This window comes from Nicotiana tabacum, chromosome 24 (assembly GCF_000715075.1).
Source record: "Nicotiana tabacum cultivar K326 chromosome 24, ASM71507v2, whole genome shotgun sequence".
NCBI lineage: Eukaryota > Viridiplantae > Streptophyta > Magnoliopsida > Solanales > Solanaceae > Nicotiana > Nicotiana tabacum.
The window spans coordinates 110,351,676-110,373,755 of NC_134103.1; the positions used below are offsets into that span (position 1 = coordinate 110,351,676).

Here is a 22,080-nt window from a genome sequence, read left to right on the forward strand (position 1 = left end):
TGGATTAATAGACAGAATGCATGTATTTTGCCTCCAAGTGGCAGGATTTAGAACCCTTCGCAGTTTTCTTTTCCCATTATTTGAACATTTTGACCTTAGATTAAAGTATATGGACGACGTAGGAGGAAGATAAGGACTAACCCTTTTACTGAGTCCAACCATGTAAAACCAAAGAAATTTTCATGCAAAATGTCTTCTTATCTTTTTCTTCACCTTATGTTTACACATCCTCATCGATATAATTCGATCATCGCGTCTATTATACCAAAAGAATGACATACTTTCTTATTTAAAAATATATTAACTTAAACTTTTTATTTTACTTATGACGACATGATTTATACTCATACAAAATACTTATAATTTGTTTGAATAAATTTTAATTTTTTTTCTTTTTTACAGTCCAATCAAATATCGCCATATAAATTGGGACGAAGGGAGTAATTATGCCATGGTACGTGGTTATCGGCTAGCATTCCAATGTGCCACCTAATAATATAGAGAAAATACCGCATATGTTTATTTATAAGTAGCTTATTACAAAAATTGGCTAATTCATAAAATATTATTAATATTAGCCAATTAGCTATTTATAGCCAAAAAAGGTCAAATTTTTGCTTTTGTTTGAGTGGATGTTATTAGAATAGATTGGGTACATATTAAAGAGTTTTAATCTAACTTTTGTGATGATTTGGTGGAGTTTTGATGTGGTTTGAATTGAAAATTTAAAGTAGAAGATGAACATGGAAAAAATGATAGGTGTATCACACTGTATATCATATATGTATCATATTTGTATTATATGTGTATCACATATATATCTATGTGGAGATACATGCGTGATACATGTGTCGCTGAAGAAGTTTTAGAACTCGATTTTAACTACGAATTTTGATACCAAATCAGTCCAAATCACCTCAAATCTTCCTCAAATTTGGTATATTGACTTATCTATATATTTTCAATGAATCACAACCATACCCATTGAAAAAAGTCCTTTTTTGCTTAGATTTTTGAAATCTTGTATATATATATTTTTTGTATTTCATCAGCTTGTTTGTTACCTCATTCATGAAATTTTCTTTCCGTCTTGCATCTAATGTTGCTAATCACACTTAAAAATATGAAAGGAGATCATTGTGTGTGATTTTGGAGAGAAATAACCTTATTTCTTTGGATTTTTAATTTTTATATGTGTTTGACTAATTTTGGTAAGTTTATAATTAATAGTTAAAGGTTGGTAAGTTGGACTTTTTTGAGACATTTTTGTAAGATTCCCAATAATATATTTTACTGGGTTAATCCTTTTTGGACTGTTAAATGAGAATTCAGACCCTAATCTTCTCCATTATCCTCTTCTTCTCCCACTTCTTTCCCCTATCTTTCTCCTCCTCCTCTTCTTCTTCTCTATCCATATTCTAGAACTACATGAGCAGTCAAATTCTCATATTGAGTTTTCCAATGGAGAAAGAAAAAGAACTTGTACTTGAATCCTAATCTACTCATGCCAAGATACTCTAATTTGCACTTGGACAAAATTGAAAGTGGATTTAGCCTTCTGTTTATTAGTCTTGAAACTCTAGCAACCAGGGGCGGATTTAATTTATTACCAACGGTTCAGTTGAACTCATAACTTTCGACGCTGAGCAAAAAATTATGTGTTAAAATTTATTAAAATTATAAAAATAGTAGATATGAACTTATAACTTTAAAAATATAATGAGTTCAATGCTTAAAACTCTTAAAAGTTGAACCCATAGAATTTAAATCTCAAATCCGCTTCTGCTGGCAACCTTTCTCCTTTCAAATGGCCCTCCATAATCATCTAAACAACTTCATTAAGCAAAGGTTACTAACTCATTTTTAGAGTTAAAAAAAATCAAACACTACGATGTCACGTATACGTTAAATTAGGTACTATATTTCACAAAATATTGCACACGCATCCTATTTGGTCGCTCTCATTTACTCTATACCTACTTTTTAAAAAAGTTTTAACTTGTACCTATTTTTTAAACAATTTCAGGTCTTTTTCTCCTCCTCCTCCTCCTCCTCCTCCTCCTCCTCCTCCTCCTCCTCCTCCTTTGTCTTCTTCTTCTTCCTCTTCTTCTTCGGATGACAGTGATTTTATATGGTGTTTGTGAATATATTTTAAGGTAGTTTATAATGTTTACAATGGTGAGCTGTTATGACGTTTTATTTTTTTACTATTGCTTAGAGTTTCTTCTTCTTCTTTTTCGTAATTGTAAAATGGGTTCAATAGATTTATTGTTATTTTGACAAATTGATGATTTGGGTTTATTCCCGATGATATTTGGAGGTTATATTTTGTCACGACCCAAAATTCCACCACAGGCGTCGTGATAGCACCTAGTCTCTAAGACTAGGTAAGCCGATTTCTACTACATTTTGAAGCCATTTTTTTTTGAATTAAAATCTAACAGCGAAAATAATTACAATACACAACCTCCGAAGACTAGTAGTACTGAGTCACGAACTCTAACTGAATACATGGAATGATCACGAGGACCGAATATACAATACTGTTTGATTACAAATTAATAGTACAATGAAATGAAAAGACTCCAAGGGACTGCGACGGCCAAGCAGCTCTACCTTGAATCCTTATGATCGCGCTTTAACTCTGCTCAAATCCAATATCTTCAATACCTGGCTCTGCACAAAAATGTGCAGAAGCGTAGAGTGAGCACACCACAGCGGTACCAAGTAAGTATCAAGACTAACCTCAATGGAGTAGAGACGAGATACAGTCAAGACACTCACTAGTCTAATAACATGTGCAATATAATATACAATATAATAGGAAATAAATAACAAGAGGGCAACATGAAACAACCAGTGATATGCACAACAGACAACAAGAATACCATTAATATCGCTCAACAATTAATAAGTATAATTACACCAAATTAAATCAAGTCCTTCAAATAAATGTCTCTCTATATAATTTTTTTCCAAATAATTCTCTATCAAATATAAGTTTTCTCAAATAATTATTTTTCAAATATAATTCTTTCAATAAATCTTTTCAAATATAATTTCCTCAAATAAATATCTTTCAAATATAATTCTTTCACAAAATACTTTCTAAGTAAAAATCCTTCAAAATAAATATTTTGAATATAATTCTTTCAATTAAAAAGTCACCATGTGACACCTCATTTCATAATCATAAAAATACGGGTCTCAGCCCATTTTCATATTTTTCGTAACCACGGGTCTCAGCCCATTTTCATATTTCCACGGTACCTCGTGCCCATAATTAAATCATCATATTTTTTCGACACCTCGTGATCTCATTTCATATCACAACTGCACGGACAGTTCACGTGCCAATTATCATTATCATTTCATCACAGCACCTCGTGCCCATATTTCATATCACAACTGCACGGACAATTCACGTGCCAAATATTCTCATTATTTACTCACGGCACCTCGTGCCCACATTTCATTTTATAATCCGTCTGGCAATAGCTACAGGCTCTCAATTTCAACATAAATCAGATTGTTATCAATTTACCAACAATAAGACAAGTTGCACAAGGTATAGAAATAAATACAAAAAAATTACAATATCACATGAAAATTATCAATACCATAATCCCGCATCATCACATATCGTCCCTGACAATAGCCACCCTTATCGCTCCTATTGCCACCCTTATCACTCCTATAGCCACCCTTATCGCTCCGCCCGTACAATATCAATAGTCACCCTTATCGCTCCTATTGCCACCCTTATCGCTCCTATAGCCACCCATATCTCTCCGCCCAGACAATATTCCAACAAACACAACGACAGTAAAATGTCACCCTTATACCCACATAATATCAACAGTGAAATGCCACCCTTATATCCTTAAAATAACAACAGTGAAATGCCACCCTTATATCCTCAAAATAACAACTCACACAACACAATAATTTATACGGGAAATTATCACGACAACATAACAAAATCAATTCATATCACAATTTGCCCAATGGCCACAACCAAATTCTAAAGATACAACCAAATCAATAAATTTCACAACAAAAAGCCGAAGGCTCCACACAATGTGTATAACACCACAAAAATAATCAACGGAGATAGAAATTATTCAGCATAAATCAAAGCCTTCATTAATCCAAATTTAGATAATTATATTAACGCTTCTTCTTAAACTTGCTTAATTAATTATTTGCATAGAAAAAATTTAAAATGAAATTAAATTCCCAGAATTATCAAACCAACGAACTCAAGGAATTACATAAATATTAAAATAACAATCACATCGAATTATTATATAAAAACAATTCAAAGACAACTCGACTTCCATACCCATTCCAATACAAGTTCAACCATACCAATTTTATCGAATTCCAATAACAACTCGACTTCCAAATCTTAATTTTTCATTTTTGGAAGATTTTACAAAAATCTTGATTTTTCCTCCATTAAATCCGAATTAAATGATGGATTCAAAGACATACTCATGAAAATTAATCAAAACTGGATAAGAATCACTTACCCCAAACACCCACGCAAGAATCTCTCTAAAAATCGCCTTCTACCGAGCTCCAAATTAGATTTTGAGTTATGAACTCAAACCCCCGTTTTTGGAACTTTTAATTCTGCCCAGATAGGACTTCTTCGCATTCGCAACCATTGCTTTGCGTTCGCAAAGGCCAAAACCCAACTGCCTCAAATCCTTCATCGCGTTCGCGACCTCCTTGTCGCGTTCGCGAAGGCCAACTATTTCTGCCCCATCATTTCCTCTTCATGTTCGCGAACTCCTCGTCGCGTTCGCGATGACCAGCTGACCAACTCCTTCGCGTTCGCAAAGGCTAAATGACCCCAGGCCCCTATCTTCCTTTCTTCTTCGCGTTCGCGTTGCCTGGGCCGCAGTCGCGAAGGCTTGCCCTGCTCCTTCTTCGTGTTCGCGTCCAGAGCTTCGCGTTGGCGAAGGCCAAACTGTCAGCCCCTCAAATTCTTCTTCGCGAACGCGTGACTCTCTTCGTGTTCGCGAAGAAGGAAACCAGACTTCAGCAACAGCGGTCCAAACAACTCCAATTTGGTCCGAAACCACCCCGAAACACACCCGCGCCCCTCGAGACCCCATCCAATCATACCAACCAGTCCCATAACATATCACAGACTCGCTCGAGGTTTCAAATCACATCAAATAATACCGAAAATACAAATCGCACCACAAATCGAACTTATGAATTTCCAAAACTTCCAACTTCTAAAACTCGTGTCGAAACCTATCAAAGCAACCCGGAATGACGTCAAATTTTGCAGACACGTCTCCAATGACATAACGAAGTTGTTCTAACTCTCAGAATCGCATTCCGACCCCGATATCAAAAAGTCAACCCCCGGTCAAACTTTTTAAAATTTTGAGTTTCGCCATTTCAAGCTTAATTCCACTACGGACCTCCAAATAATTTTCCGGATACGCTCCCAAGTCTAAAATTATCATACGGAGCTAACGGAACTGACAGAACTCCATTCCGGAGTCGTATTTACACAGTTCCGACTACGATCAAAATCCTAAGACTTACGCTTCCTTTTTAGGGACTAAGTATCCCAAATCACTCCGAATCATCCGTAAATTAAACTCGACCATACACGCGGGTCATAATATATATTGCGAGGCTGCTCGAGACCTTAAGTCACTGAACAGGGCGTAAATTCTTAAAATAACAAGTCGGGTCGTTACATGTTTCAAATTTGAGCTCATTTGGAGTAGATTTATGTATTAAATCGTATATTGGATTGTTATAATTCGAAGAACAAATTTCTGTTTCTGGGCAATTTGCACTTCAGGCCTATTTGGCCTTAAGTTCATAAAAATGTTAGTTACTCTTCAGACCTTTTGGTCTTAAGTGCATCTGAAGTGTAATTTTTCACTTCAGACTTATTGGCCTTAAGTGTAGCAAACCGATTGTTGCACTTCAGACCTTTTGGCCTTAAGTGCATATGAAGTGCAATTTTTCACTGCAGACTTATTGGCATTAAGTATAGCAAAATGTTTGTTGCACTTCAGACCTTTTTGCCTTAAGTGCATCTGAAGCGCAATTTTTTACTTCAGATCTATTTGGCCTTAAGTGCATCTCAAGTGCAAATTTTCATTTCAGACTTATTGGCCTTAAGTGAATTGGACTTCAGACTTTATGGCCTTAAGTGCATCTGAAGTGCAATTTTTTTACTTCAGACTAATTTTTTTAACTTCAAACCCGATAAGTCTGAAGTTGATCGTAAAGTAAGTACGCTTGCAAACTTTTTTGCAAAGCGGGTATAAGTTCAATTGTGACCTCAAAATCGGGTATAGATGCAAAAGCCTCTATATTTCAAAAGGGAGCGAGGCCCAAAAATAGCTTAAATAATACTCCCTCCGTCTCGTATTAACAGTCGTGGTTATTAAAAATAGTAATTTCAAATTAATTGTCATTTTAGAAGTTCAAGATAAAACTGATTATTTTTTTTCTTTTTTACCCTTAGTAATAATTATTTTTGAAGATGGAGATAACACATAAATAGAATAATATTCAATGAATAAAGATTATATCTTATGACATAAATAAGGATCGAATAGTCAAGTCCCTTTTCTAATTAATATTTCTTTAGGGACGTGTAAAAGAGAAACACAACACATAATAAGAGACGAGGTAGTAGTACCTAATCTTGGTCCTCCTTGCTCCTAAAACCCAACTAACACATAATAAAAGGAAGTAATCATAAACTAACAAAAATGGGAAAAATCAATTTCCTCTAAAAGTTAAGGTCATTTCAAGAAAACAAATCAAAGGGGCATCTTTCCAGCTAAGCCAATTACATACACTCGTGGCTTAGCCATATTAAACATTAATTAGGGATATGATAATAACATTTGAAATAGACATTTAATATTCTATAATTATCACCTAGAGCTAAGCAAAACTTGTGAATAATCAAATGAGAATATTCCTCTTCCCTCGTTAAATTCCTTCCCAAGCTGTACCTACTATTTAGACTTACCGCTGACTTTGCCTCATTCGTGAATTAACATTCTCTTCCTTTATAATTGACCTTTAACCTTTAGCAATTAGCACGATAGGCATGTATTTGAAATTTTTGTGAGTAGAAACCAAAATAATCCTCTAAATGAAGACAAGAAATGGAGTTGGCTAGAAAAGATGATGCATGAAGTAACGGTGTACAAACCGAACCGGATAATCGTACCAAACTGAAAAGTGAAATCAAACTGATTAAAAAATACGACTAAGTTTGGTTTGATTTGGTTTGGTATTGAGTAAAAAAACGGAACCAAACCGACATATAAATATATAATTTTTATATATACTTTTAAAATTTTATATAGAATTTTTTTTAAAAAAATGTCTAGAAATATTTGGGATTCTCTTTTAGGATATAATATTTAATAGAATATGAAGTGCTCCATATTTATAATAATGGGTTGTATGATCACTTTCTTATCAAGTGTTACTGAAATGCATCAATCTCTTTGTTCTTTCATATTCATATGTCAAGATCTATTAAATTCTTATATCTTTTTCGAATTTGAAATGGTTATTATTATTTCGGTATCATATTGATTTTTATGTTTAATTACTAAATTCGGTTAACCTTAAAAGTGTACATCAACGAAACATTATTATCAGACGACTAAAAGAATAACTATCATGTGTTGGTAAGAAAATTCTCTCATATGAATATTTTAATAGATAATATGTTTGCCAATTTTTAAAATTTCTAATAAATATATATTTACTTTAAAAATAAAGAAAGATTGAAATAATATTTAAGTAACAAAAAATTCGAAAAATTCGACAAAACCGAACTAATCCAAACCGATATAGTTGATTTGGTTTGATTTAATTTTAATAAAAATCGAATCAACTCGGTCCATGTACACCCCTAAATGAACAAACGAAGATGATAGGGAGTTGAGAGAAGTTCAATGTTTTCAGCTTATATAATCTTTCCTTAATTACCTTATTCATTTTAAAGAGTAAACTGTAACTACTGACCAACATTGTCCTCATTTGAACATGTCATTTTCTTTGTTACTTTCTATAACTGTAACTAGTGACAAATACTCACCCCATTTGGGCATGTCTTTTATCTCCCTTCTTATTCTACTTTTGTTAATCCATATTAGTTCCTTTTGTTTTAAGGGATTTCTTTAAAGTTATAATGGAATTAAAAAAATTTAACCATGCCAGCTATTTAGTGTCTTTGTATAAATTATTGTAAGTTAACCATACATTGTCACCTCAATTTTGTCGGAAAAAGGTCTAGATATGCCAGTAAACTATACGAAATTGTACACATTTGCCCGTCATTAACAGGTGGACTCAGTCCTGCCCTTGCCGTGTATAAGTTGGGTCACACATGCCTTTTTTTGTAATAAACCTTACTAATAAAATATTTAGCACCAGATTTTGACAAGTGTCACAATCTGATGTATTTCATCTATATCCTGATATTAAATAATAAACCAACCTGACCCATTACTCTTGTTTTATTAAACTGACCTGACCCGGTAAACTAATTAATAACCAGGTAAACTAATTAATATTAATGTTCATTTGCCCAACTTGATATGGGTGGAAAAACTAAAATTTGCTTTAACTAAATTAGCATCTCCTATCCTCGATACTTCATTATTTAGATGAGCAGCCTTCTTGTCTTTATCATGAATTTTAAAATTTTGATGGATTGTGATTTCCAACCAAAAGTGCAAATTTGGCGTTTATGCCAAAAAGGTTGATTGAAGCTTGGAATTTATTTAAATGGAATTCATTTTCTTTGTTTGGTGATGTAACAAGAGCAGCGTGCACGATAAGATTTTCTATTTTGCCTAGGTCATTATCTCTTAATCAATTAATTAATTCATTAACTAATAATCTGACCAAAACCAAAAAGAAGAGAAAAAGGAGGAAATAAGTAAACATAATTTTGAACTCTTTGTTATTTGGATTATCTAGAAGATCTCTATTTTGCCTCCAAGTGGCAGGTTTTGTACCCTTTGCAGTTTTCTTTTCTCATTATTTTGAATATTTTGACCTTAGATCAAAGCATATCGGACCTAAGAAGAAGACAAGGACTAGGTTGTTTTAACTTTTAACCCTTATTACTAAGTCCAACTGCATGTAAAATCAAAGAACTTTTGACTACCCTATGTTTGCACATCCTTTTCAATATAATTCTATCATTGCGACTCAGCAATAATATTCAATTTAAGGACATTGCTTTCCTCATCATAGTTGTGAAAATTTCAATTTAAGTCGTAAGGATTGTGCAGTGGCGAAGTCAGAAATTTTTCCTATGGTATTCTAACTTGAAAGAAAAAAATAATTCCCTAAAAATGGTGTTCAATATATGTTATATACCTCTAAAACCTAATATTTTACCTATATATATAATGTAAGTTTTCAATAAAGGGTGGTCATTTGACCAACCTTAACCCAACTTAGCTTCGTCCCGGACTTGTGTACTTATAATTACGATCAAAAGCGAAGCTACATGCGTCAAAAAAGGTTCAATCTCTTCGTTAAAAATATAATTACATATTACAAATAGGATAGAAAGATAATTTATTTTGTATTTATATAAATGGTTGAATCTTTTTCATAAAAAAAAAATTCTTGTCTAGCAATCAAAGGTGGTTCAAAAATTGCTTCAGATTGTAGGTTTTACGTGTGACGCTCTTTTAATTTATTTTTTGAATCCGTTTGTAATAATTTCTAGTTTCGCCACTGATTATGATTTGGAAATTAAATACTTAGGTTATAACTCAATTTAATTTGATCCATACAAATTTTAAAATTCATAAAATTTCATTCTTGACCTAGTTATTATAGTTAGTGTTTTAAAATGCGCGGGCGTAAGGCGATGCATTTTATATATGCCTTAGCGAGGCGTAAGCCCCATGTGTATTTAATTTGTAATATTTTATAAAATAATATAATTATAGTAAATATTTTTAAATGGGTAAAATTGCATAAAATAAATAAAAAATATATATAGATGTGTTCCATCCCTACAAAAAACTAATCAAAACAATCTATTATCCGATACTTACAAGCACAAATAACTTGAGTTGAAAAGAAATTTGTAAACAAATCAACAGTATTATGACCATAACTCTCCTAGTTATGACCAAATCAACAAAGATAGATTCAACTTTTGGATCAAAGAGGGTCATCGATCCCCACACTCAGGTGCATGATATAATCATTAATCAGTCAGACTAACACTAAACCAAAATTTGAAAATAAAATATTTCTTATTAAAATAGGGAATAAAGAACAAGTCATCCTTTAACATTAATACCATCTTTATTTTTTATTTGGAGATAATGAAACCAGAATATTACCTAATACAAACAAACTTACAAACATAGGAAAGCAACAGAATATGAGACAAGAGCACAACTTTGAATTATAGGTATCTCAGATATATATATATAAAGCCCACATTAACAGAAACAAAGACATGTAGACAACTTTCTCCACTACTATCATTTAGACCAAGTAAAGAAGCCTCAAATACTCCTCAGCTCTTACTATTTTCTTCTCCCTAAAAACCTTTATTGCAATGGAAATTAACTTCCAAAAACAACAGCAAAAAGAGGCAAAAGTGACCAAATTGAAGGGCAGAAACAATAGAAGTAACAAGTTTGTTGGTGTGAGGCAAAGGCCTTCAGGGAGATGGGTAGCTGAGATCAAAGACACAACACAGAAGATAAGAATGTGGCTTGGAACTTTTGAAACTGCTGAAGAAGCTGCTCGTGCTTACGATCAAGCTGCTTGCCTTCTTCGTGGATCAAACACACGAACCAACTTCGTTACTCGAGTCTCAGTTGATTCACCACTTGCTTCGCGGATTAAAAATCTCCTCAACAGCAAGAAAACTGCAAAGCCGAGCAGCCATGATCAGAAGGAGCAGAGTTCAGCTTCTTCTACAACTAGTAGTCACAACATCAATCAAAATACTAGTAGTGTGACTAGTAACAACAGCAATAATTCAAGTCCAATGATCAGTACTAGTTATTTTGATGATTCTATTTCTAGTCAGAATATAGAACCGATCCATCTTCTTGAAAATGCAGCACTAGCAGATGATTACATGTCTTATGATCAAATAACACTTTCTTGTAATCAAGAATTGCAACTACAAGAAAGTCAACTGTTTGATGACACATATAAGCCTGATCTGAGCAACTGCTCTGATGAATTCGATGTGGGATATTCGTCTTCTTCTGCTTCTAATTCATTTTCTTTTACTAATTCCTCACAGCTTGAAATGTCATGGAATTTTGCACAAGAATTGTTGGATCATCCCAAGAATGTGGTTTTGGATGAGACAACTGAGATGGGGCTCGTAGAATTTGAGAGAATGAAAATGGAAAGGTCTATATCAGCATCACTATATGCAGTGAATGGTGTTCAAGAATACATTGAAAATTTCTATGATCCTTCTGAGCCTCTTTGGGATCTTCCCCCTTTGTGCTCTTTGTTATGCTAAACAAATTCAAGGGTCTTTTTTTAATATTAGCTATCTCATGTCTTCCTATTCGTTTGATTTTACCTTTCATTTCTTGTCCTCTATCCTTGTCAATCAAGAGAGAGTGGGCAATTGAAATGTAGTTTTAGAACTGATTGCAAAGTTAAAACAAGGATAAACGTTTTAGAGAAAAGGAAAGGAATATGAATACCCTTAATATGTTTTCTTGCTTCAATTGGCACAGAGTTAGACTAGAATATTATGGATGTGGAGCCTCTCATGACATCGGTCTAAGCAATTATTTTGAATTAAATATGGTTTATATGACTTGGGATTGTGAATAGACCTTCTCCTTCTAGCTAGTCCACAATCTTTACGACTTAAAAAATGCAAAAGCTGATCTACTTAAGTTGGTTAGTTGTTATTAAGTTGTTGTAGCAAGTACTAGTTAAATGATTATCAAGTACTATAGAAGTTTAAATGGTGATACACATAACGATAAGATTAGAGCCTTGTAATCCGGTAAAAGAAGAGCATAGCTGATCAGAATTTGGCATCTGCATCCAAGGATAAGTGAACCAAAACTAGAAAATGATTGGCTACTTGTATGCTAAATTTTGCTTACTGGGGATATCTGATGCCACAACATGTCATTAACTAGCAAGCATTTCTGGTATGAAAGTCCGTAAATGTCCTCGTGGATGTTATCTTCAGATTCAGATTCTTCCTCATCGCATCATTTATTGCGAATAATTGCTAAATAAGAGGGAGAAGAAAGTAGATCTGGCTATTCATACAACTTAAAAATGTAGTTTACTTCCAAAACATCCCTGGGCAAACAATTCAGGAGAGCATATCTAGACTACTTTGCCTTCAAAAAATTAGAGACCGTCGAAGTAAAATAAGATACACAAGCAAGAAGATTTGCCTAAGGCACACAAATCATCATCGTCGTAGCAAGACCATATTTAGTATTCTTCCCTTTTCTCTTCTTCAGCACCTTCTGCTCCAACTTCCTCGTAGTCTTTCTCAAGGGCAGCAAGGTCCTCCGGGGATTCTGAGAATTCACCTTCCTCCCTAGTCCATACCTTCACCAACATACCAGTGGACGAATGCACGATTGGCTTACATGAATGTCAATTTGGGAGAAGAACTAAGCAACAGCAGTGTTGTTGCTAATCATGCAGAAAGCGCGCTGTACACAAGCAAGATCACCACCGTCAGGGGCTGATAGTTGATGCCACATTTGAAACCAGGTGGTGCACCTGAAAGTAAAAGCAAGTTCATTGGAGAGAGCAAAAGGGAAGGGGATTGGACTGGAAGAGTTAAAATATAAACAGATGAATCAACAATTTGAACTGTCACTTTGTCTTAATGGTAGCTGATGTTTGGCATATTTCGATATGTGTTTGATATTACTTTACCCATGTTTTAACCGCTTCTTGATGTTATTTGATCTTTAAAATGCCCAACATGGTTTAATTATTGGTTTTATGACTAATTGAGTTGTGTGTGGTGAATTAGGGTGTTTGGAGTGCAAAAATATGAAGAAAAGGTGCTCTAGGTAGAGGAAGAGAGATTGGATGCGTCGCATCCAATCTAGAAAAAGATCAGATTTCGTGCACCCTTAGCAGTGAAGTCGGCCCATAGCATCCGCCATAGCATCCGCACCTGGGCAAAGCTGAGAAGTGGAGGACGAGGTGGATGCGAAGCATCCACCCTAGCATGCGAAGCTGAGAAGTGGAGGACGAGGTGGATGCGACGCATCCACCCTAACATCAATCCCTGAAGCTGACTTGGATTAGAAATAGGAGAACTTTGACCCACGACTTTTGTACACAATATATAAGCCAAAAACGCCTCTTTTAGGTCATCGAACATATTGGGAAGAGGGAAAAAAGCCACGAAAAAGCTGTGGAGGCCGGAATTCATCTAGTTTCATCTTTCTCCCACCAAACTTATTAATCTTTATGTTTCTTTGTATGATTTGTTGTTTGGCTACCATGTCTATATGGAGCTAAACTTCACGTTCTAGGGTTGTGGTTCTTTCATGACTATTGTTATTCGGATATTGATTTTGACTTCTTGATTTATCATATTAGTTTATTTATTCAATCTTGCGCTTATTTATTTGATTGCTTGATCACCAATTGAATATTATCTACGAATCTAGAATTGAACTCGAAAGTGGAAATTCTATATTGCATACAGGATTAAGTAGGGCAAGTTCTTGAACTCGGGCATCGGGGAACGGATTCGTGGTTAGGATAGACATATACCTAATTGCCTTGCTTGGTTGATTTACAGGAATTATAAATGCGTTCTTGTTGATTCTAACTCCATAGACATATAGGCGTTAGGTTAGCTTGAATAGGCGAGTAAGAACTTGACAGATTCTTATGAGCAATATTAACCCTGTCAACCAATAAGCTAGATAAATTAGTCGGTCGATTCAATTGAAGAATACAATAGGATTGTTAGATAGCCCATAACCCTAGATCGTTTTCATTATATTGATATCATAAAAATCTGCTCTTTCTCTGTTCAAAGTTCATTATTTATATTTTTTTATTTAATTAGTTTAGAATAAAATATTTTTAGATTTAATTCTTGTTTAGATAATTAGGATAGTCTAATTTAGTTAATAGTTAATCATAAGTCCTCGTGGGTTCGACATCCGACTTTTAGTCACTTTATTACTTGACGACCGCGTATACTTGCGTGTGCGTTTGGTCCCAACAGTAGCAAAAGGAGTGTATAACATCCTTAGGAACGAGTTTCCTAATGATACATCAAACAGCACATAACAGATAACTATTCGAGAATAAGGTACAAGGTTGGTTTCTAGCTCTGCGATTTCCACATTAACGGCTCCATCAAACCTCAAGGTAAGAGATCAATGATGAGATAATTTGGGAAATCAAACGGTTCAACTTTGTGTGTGTAGGCTCCTGCATTATATCATTTATAGCAGGAGGGAGGGAGTAGATACAACACAGCTGTATTATAGGGCTCAAACACTGCAGTTGAGGCCTGTTTATTATGAGTTTAAAATCAGACAAATACACTCATATAGATGGAAATAGTTATTTATTTTCAGGTTATTCTATTAACTAGCACAACACACTTAAATATAGAACCGATTATTTTATTTAACTCTCTCGATGTATACGGTCGAAATAGATTTCGGCCTTAGCATGTCCGATCGAGTTCGAACGATGATTTATCGAAGCAAGATCCCGAAGGTGAAACAAACTAACCTCGAACCTGGGGATGCCGATCCGTATCGAGTTCGATATCATCATCGAGCTCGAATCAAAATCGAACCATGATGCAGAGTAGATCTATCATGCTGATAATTCAGAGACCAACAAACATTGATCTCGAATCAATTCGAGGGCTCGAGCCAGGATCGGGCTCGAACCAAGATCACGAGTTCGAGCCGAAATCAAGCTCAAACCAAAATCAAGGATTCTAAGCAAGATCGAGCTCGCACACAAAAGCCGTTGCAATCCCACTAGAGAGAATCTTGGCAGAAATTATAAAAAAACTGACTTATCATGGGTCTCCCACTGAATGTTTATTTTTTTATGCTTAGAGCCAAATCCCTCCACTATAAAAGGGTTTGGTTATTATTTTTGTAGGACAAGTTTTTCCCAGGGTTACATTGATTCTATTTGTTGAATCCTAAGATTCATTGTCCCTGACAACCTTATCTATTTCGCATTCTCTGCAATCTGTATTTATATTTCTATTGATCCTTACATTTTGTGTTAAGTTACGCCACATATACTCAGAACTGCGTATAAATTCAACTCTATCCATTTTTCGGGTAAACACTGGAGTTCTCCAGTTTTTTCACATAATCATTCTCCTCTCCTCTATACTGCTTATGATTTTGACTGTCCTTTGACACACTATGACACTAGATACTACCATTTCTTTTAATTATTTCAGGATTCATTTTACGTAAAGCTGGGGATTAGATCTCATTTATGAAAGTAATGTTGCAACAGCTCAGCACTTGATACGTTTAACCAGTAATATGGATACAACACATGCAGGACCAAATAAAAAGACTTACAACTCAAGGTTTCTTATATGTAGGAAAGAAAGCTACCTAAGGAGACGGATAAATGTTATTTCCAAGTGTTTGACTTCTTTCCAGTGCACCGACAGTTAAGACGCAACATTTGATTGCAGATGAAACTGATTTTAACTTGAGTCTTTGATAGAATGAAATTTTACTTGTATATTGTCCCCTGGAAAATACATCGTCCTTGCAGAAATAAGTTTTTCAGAATGGACGAGTTGCTTGTATGCGCAGTCCGGGGCGGCCCAAGAAGATCGGTGGCCTAAAGCCAATTCTTAATTTGGGGCCTTTCAGGAAAAAAAATTATCATAACATCGATGATTCATTCCGATGTTCCTACACATAGAACAACACAATTTAGCACAATTGCCGCACAATAACTCACTTAAACCAACAAAATATAGGGCGAGTAATGTGCTAAAAGTATAAAATTTTGGCCTAACATCAGTTGTTAATAGTTTCTTTTATAAATAATTTAGTTTCTCCTAAGATATTGTTGATCTTAGATAATAGAACCAAATTCATATAGATACCTCACTAATGATGTCACTCGTAAAATTTAAATAATAAAAAGTTTTATATTCGCGACAAGGGTTTAGGGAGAGTGATTCTTTTTCTGCATTTTTTGCTCAAACGGTTACATCACTACTAAATTAAAAGTTATCTTGAATTTTTATAAAATATTTTATTTTTTATTTTAACATACCCAATATATTTAGACTCTGCCTCTAAAAATTGTTGTGAGATGTATTTGATCCAACTTACCTTAATTAAATATATTGCCTGTTAAAACGTGTTCTCTCTTTTACTAGGTATTACGCGGTACAAATCTAGATTAGTCGGGGTCTCAATACAAATACGAGTAGAAAAACAAAAGAAAAATTTGGTGCCCTCAAAATTTGGGGCCTAAAGCCGTTGCTTTAGTGGCTTGACCGTTGGGCCGCCCCCGACAGTCCTCACTTCATCCACAATAGCAGGCTCCAGATCAACAAATACAGCTCTAGGTACATTTTTGCCAGCACTGTTCTCGTTGAAGAATATATTGAAAGAATCATTGGTAACACCAACTGATCTGTCGCTGCAAGTTAAAAGACATGATAGTTAGGCATAAAAATTCAGAATCACAAGCAGGACACTCAGAGATTTCTAAAACCAGATTACTTTAAGAAAGTTAATATTCAGGGATTAGTCAATATCTTGAAGGGCTAAAGATGCTTTTTACTGGAACAGCAACAGTATAAAGTCATTCTTACTGGAACATCAAACATCTTTTGAAGTAATAACACAATTTACCAAGAATGCTTTATTTAAGAAATTCACAATCTACCAAGTTTTTTGTGGTAAGCATATATCTATTCAAACGGCATGGAATGTCATGATCAGCAGAAAGGAAAGAGAAAAGTTCCCCTAGTTGTAACCAAATTGATGAGAACTTAACAAATTTTCATAAGATCCAGAAGGAAACTAAAATTTTAATAAAAGCAACAAACTAGTTTTTATCGGATTTCTCTTGTTGAAAGTCCATTCTAGGTGTACTGGTAAATTTGAAAATGGTCTTCAGTTGGAAAGGCTTAAAGAGAAGCTACTTAAACATCCCCACTTTGAAATCCTGAACTTATAAGCTTTTTTCGAAACCATAAACAAAGAAATTCAACCTAACAAAAATTAAATTTGGGAGATCAAAGTTCCCTAGAAATTTAAAACTTACTGAAGCCATCAAGATCATAACTTATGGTGTAAACAAGAGAGTAAAACTTATTAACCAATGCTTCTATACACCAAGCTTGAAATAAAAAACAACCACTTTTCTTGTAAAAGTGGTCGATAGAACTAAGTCATAACCCTCTAAACCTCATTACAAGTTCGGAAACTGCTGGTGAATGTAGTTAAACAAGAAAATCACTAACACCATCCCAAATAGTAAATTACAAGTTCTACAATTGCTTCTAAATCCTCCTTCATCAATCCCAAAAGGCCAAAAACATAGCAAATCAATATCAATGAAGTATACATCAATCCCAAATACAAACATACAAAAATTCCTAAAAATAAAAACTAAATTAATTTTCTTCCTGTGTAAATGATACCTCATTATGAGTTGCCACCACTCTCAGAAAAATAATTTTCTTCTCTTAGTTAAATTCATATTACTATCTAAATTGTCAACATAGCTATGATGTGGATTATTGAAGTTCTGTCTCCATTATATGTGAAAGCAAATGAATCATGCAGTCGGATGATGACAAGCCAATTTTAGCTCACTAAGATTGAAGCTGAAAGTTTTCCTGGCTTTTGTGATCTTCGTGTTCCTCTACTATTGCCTTTGGTGACTTCATCCCTCATTCTTCTAGTCTGTATTTATGTCATAACCTCATTACTCTGATCCGCATTTTTATATTCAGTTAAATTTTCATGAAGCAGCTTCATCAATCACAAGGCTTCCATTTCCTCGAGAGAGGAAATGGCATCGATTCATTCCTTTTCCAGCATTTGCTTCATTGACAGCCTGCTTCAAGATGTCTGTCAATTTATAGTTTTCTTCCCTTGCTGCTTTAGTCATTTGCTCGGCTGCTTTAAGAGATTCGTTGAGCTTAGCGGCCTCTTGGAGAGCAAGATCCCGTTCTTCTTCAGCTTCTTTTATACACGCGATGAAGCTCATTTCTTTCCCATTCCAAGCCGATAGTGACTCCTCCACCTCTAATTTCAATCTGTCTGCTATGTTTCTAAATAGTTCTGTTTCCTCTTTTGCTTCATCCAAAAGCTTTTTATATCTAGCCTTAATGCTCTTGATCATCTCCTTCAGATTTCCAGCCTCCTTTTTCACTTGTCCTAGTTCTAATTGTGTAGCACTAAGTTTCTCTTTGGCATCACATGCTTCCGAAGCAACTTCCTTCAATGCTAACGCTAAATCATCTAAGGCCTTTCTGCTCTTTTCTTCTGCCTCATTTGCCAACTTCATTTCATTTTTCAGCAAGCTCATCTCAATAGTCAAAGCCTTGGCCTTTGATAATGCCACCTTCTCATTCTCTTTTGCCAATTCAAGTTCAGACTTGAGGTTTTCCATTTCCTTCTCTATTGATTTAGCAATCTCCTCATTGCAAGAATGATTAAGATACCTGCCATTTTGCTTGAAAGAAATGTCTAAAGATTCAATCTTTTCGTGAAGAGAAGCAATCTCGAGCTTGGATTCTTCGAGTTCAATCCTGATTTGTTCAAACTGCCTTGTCTTTGACAACCAAGCATCAAATATTTTGGACTCTGATAACTTCCTGCTCTCCAATTCATCTTCTAATTCTTGAACCCTTCTTCTAAAATCAGACAACCAATCTGTCACGCGAATCTTGAATGCTTTTACATGACTAAATCCTTCTTTCACTTTCCCTAAACTAGGATCTTTCTCTAGTAACTTGAGCTCACATTGTCTCGCCTTTTCGAGCTCCAACTTCAAAGACTTGATATTCTTATCTTTTATCTTCAATTCTTCTTGTTTGTGAGTTAGCAACTCCTTCAAAGTCCTAACTTCTGCATAAAGTTCCCTTGATTTTCTTGGCGATAATCCATCAGTTGCCTTCACATTGGTCTCATAGGCTACATGTTTCATCTCACTGAGTTCATAAATGGCTCTGCTCTTTTCTTCTTCAACAAAATTTAGTTGCTCTCTTGTCTCTCTCAGCTCCTCCTCAAGTTTCTCCATTTGCTCTTGCACAATCAAAAGTCTGTTGATTCCATTCTACACAAACAAAAATAAATATAACAAATAAAAATTAAATATTTTTGGACAATACTTATTATCCATATTCACCAAAAATTCACTTCCCAAACAGGAAAAATCAAGAATTTATTTGCATAATTCCTTATAATGCACTTACTCCCTCCATACAATAAAGAATCAGGGTTTTGATGTATGAGAGTCAAATCATCTAAGTTTTGTGTCAACTTAATACAACTACAATTACACCAAAATCCCAAGCTACTTGGTGTCAGGTATATCAATTCTCACTATCAATTTCTCCATGTTTGTGAATTAAATATCAATTCTTTGACATAAAATTTGCATATTGAGAACCTAAACAAAAAATAAACCATTACTTTATAGTTGAAAAAACTTAAAAATATTTGGAATATATATACTTAGCCACAGGAAGAAAAAAAACCCAATAGTGATGGAGCATCAAACATGACATAAACAGGTTTTAATACCTTAAACGAATGCTTAACAGTGGGTTTTCTTTCAAGAGAAACAAGGGCATCTGAATCAATTTGTGATCCCATTGCATCACATCTGCAAAGCTTGGATGCAGAAATTGTTCTTGAAAAATAGAAGCATGTCTCCTCTTTCCAGAATCAATGGATCCAGCTCTACAAATCCTCCAAAAACATAAAAAAATTCAGTCTTTAAACAAGATACAACAGAAAAACATGCATGAATATTCACAACTTCAGGACATCAAAAGCAACAAATGAAATCCAAGAATACAACTTTAATCCAATAAAATTGTCACCCTATATAAATGAGAGTAGTACAAACATAGGAGATCACGTTTGTATAAGTCTTAGTGGATAAATTCTAGTATATGTGCTAGTGGGAGGTATAGGTATCCGCCCCGACACCACCACTATAAAAAAAACAAAAAGGCAAAAATGAGACAAATATGTCATGAATAGCAGCAAATAAGAAGCACCTTGACTTTGAACGTAACATCATCCGTATACGTTTGGAATCAATATTCATTTAGTGTGTATATTGCAAAATGGTTGTGGTCTGATGTGTTGGGAGAAGACACTACGCTAGCGTTTGGACATAAATTTGGTTGAAACTTGGAAAAATATTTTTTTAAAGATGGGATGGAAAATGGTTTTTGAAAGTTATATTTGTGTGTTGGACATGCATTTTACTCGAAAAGAGAAAACTTCAAAAACTACTCTAGAGCTATTTTTTGGGATTTGAAGATTTTGTTTTTAAAATCTGCCAAAAAATTGGTAAAATCTATAAACAAACAAATATTCGAAAACAAAATTTGAAAAAAAGGCTCCCAAATTTTATGGCCAAACGCGAGAGTAACGTATATGACAAAGTTGGGAGTTGGCTGGTTTTATTTGCAATTGTGTTGTAACGACAAAAATCTCCATAAACTGCAAAAAAATAAATAACAGTACAAGTTGAAAGACAATGAAGAATGACTTCCATAGGACAGGTAGATGATATATGTTTATTGACAAAAATGCCTGGTTTGAATTCAATACACAATTTAATTACATGAATTGCTTTTCAAGTTTTAATTGTAACCTAAACCCTTTGTTTGAAATGTAACATCAAACTGCCTTTTGTAGATTTTGTGTAATAAGTTCACATTAATACATGAAAAGTAACCGTTTCAACCTTATATATCTAAGTTTGTTAAGATATAATTAAATAAATAAATGTATCACCTTTCTAACAGCTTAAAGATGATGGCATCATACATCTTAACAAGATATCATATTGGAATTTGTGATGACCCGATAGGTCATTTTGAGTATTAGCCCTTAATTCTCTGTTCTGAGACCTCAATTAGCTTCGTTTGATATTTCTTGGTTTGCGTGTGTGGTCCGCGTCACTACTTGAAAAGCTTTTATGTGAAAATTTAAAGAAAACATGATTTTTAACTTTAAAAACAACTTGAGTTGACCACGGTCAATATTTTGTGAAAACGATATCGGATCGCTATTTTGACAATTCTGGTAGGTCTGTATCGTGATTTTGGACTTGGGCGTATGCCTGGAATTGAAATTGGAAGTCCCTAAATTGATTTGACTCATTTTGTCAAAAACTAGTATTTTGAAAGTTTGAAAATTTTCTAAGATTGACCGTAAGATGACTTCTTAACTAACGGGTTCAGATTTTGATGTTGAAACTTGAAATGCGTCTATATCGCTATTTGAAACGTGTTTGCAAAATTTGGTGCAATTCGGAATTGATTTGACATGATTTAGACGCTTAGATGTGATTCTAGTGTTCTTGAGTTTTACTTTGCAAATTTCATTCATTTTGAGGATTGATTTGTAGATTTAAATATTTTTTTGGTGATTTGATTGCGCGAGCAAGTTCGTATGATATTATTACACTTATGTGCATGTATGGTATGGAGCCCAAGGTGCTCGGGTGAGTTTCAGACGTATTTCGGATGAGTTTTGCTACTGTGAAGATTTCTCGTGCAATACCTGCTTGGTGTCTACTGCAGATCTCACATTTGCGATGTCTAGCTCGCAATTGCGAGCCTCACTTTTGCGAACAAGAGTTCTCATTTGCGAGTAGGGCATGTGATTGGGTAACCTCGCATTTGGAGGAAAGAGTTCGCAATTGCGAACAGCTCAAGATCGCATTTGCGATCACTTGGTCGCATTTGTGATGCCTCGCAAAACAGTATTCCTTCGCAATTGCAAAGATGTCGGTCGCATTTACGAAGGTGAGAACTTCGCATTTGCG

The 22,080-nt window shown here is 34.5% G+C and overlaps 2 protein-coding genes across 2 annotated transcripts; one reads left to right on the forward strand and one right to left on the reverse strand.

The window, feature by feature from the left end:
• Positions 1-10,520: 10,520 nt before the first annotated feature.
• On the forward strand, positions 10,521-11,571 carry LOC107788741 (ethylene-responsive transcription factor ERN1-like). Its single transcript, XM_016610446.2, has one exon. It carries the CDS (start codon positions 10,613-10,615, stop codon positions 11,540-11,542), a length of 930 nt encoding a protein of 309 aa, XP_016465932.1. The 5' UTR covers positions 10,521-10,612; the 3' UTR covers positions 11,543-11,571.
• A 6,451-nt stretch (positions 11,572-18,022) lies between these two features.
• Positions 18,023-20,217, reverse strand: LOC107819192 (uncharacterized). Its single transcript, XM_016645284.2, has 2 exons — positions 19,815-20,217; positions 18,023-19,344 (listed from the first exon to the last, which is right to left on the reverse strand). Exons 1-2 carry the CDS (start codon positions 19,884-19,886, stop codon positions 18,025-18,027), a joined length of 1,392 nt encoding a protein of 463 aa, XP_016500770.2. The 5' UTR covers positions 19,887-20,217; the 3' UTR covers positions 18,023-18,024.
• Positions 20,218-22,080: the final 1,863 nt, after the last annotated feature.

Bases quoted from the DNA above. Each gene is read 5' to 3' on its own strand.
- LOC107788741 (XM_016610446.2), top strand. From the start codon at position 10,613: ATGGAAATTAACTTCCAAAAACAACAGCAAAAAGAGGCAAAAGTGACC.
- LOC107819192 (XM_016645284.2), bottom strand. From the start codon at position 19,886: ATGGGATCACAAATTGATTCAGATGCCCTTGTTTCTCTTGAAAGAAAA. The intron at 19,345-19,814 runs GTATTAAAACCT...TTGTTTGTGTAG, and splicing joins CTGTTAAGCATTCGTTTAAG to AATGGAATCAACAGACTTTT.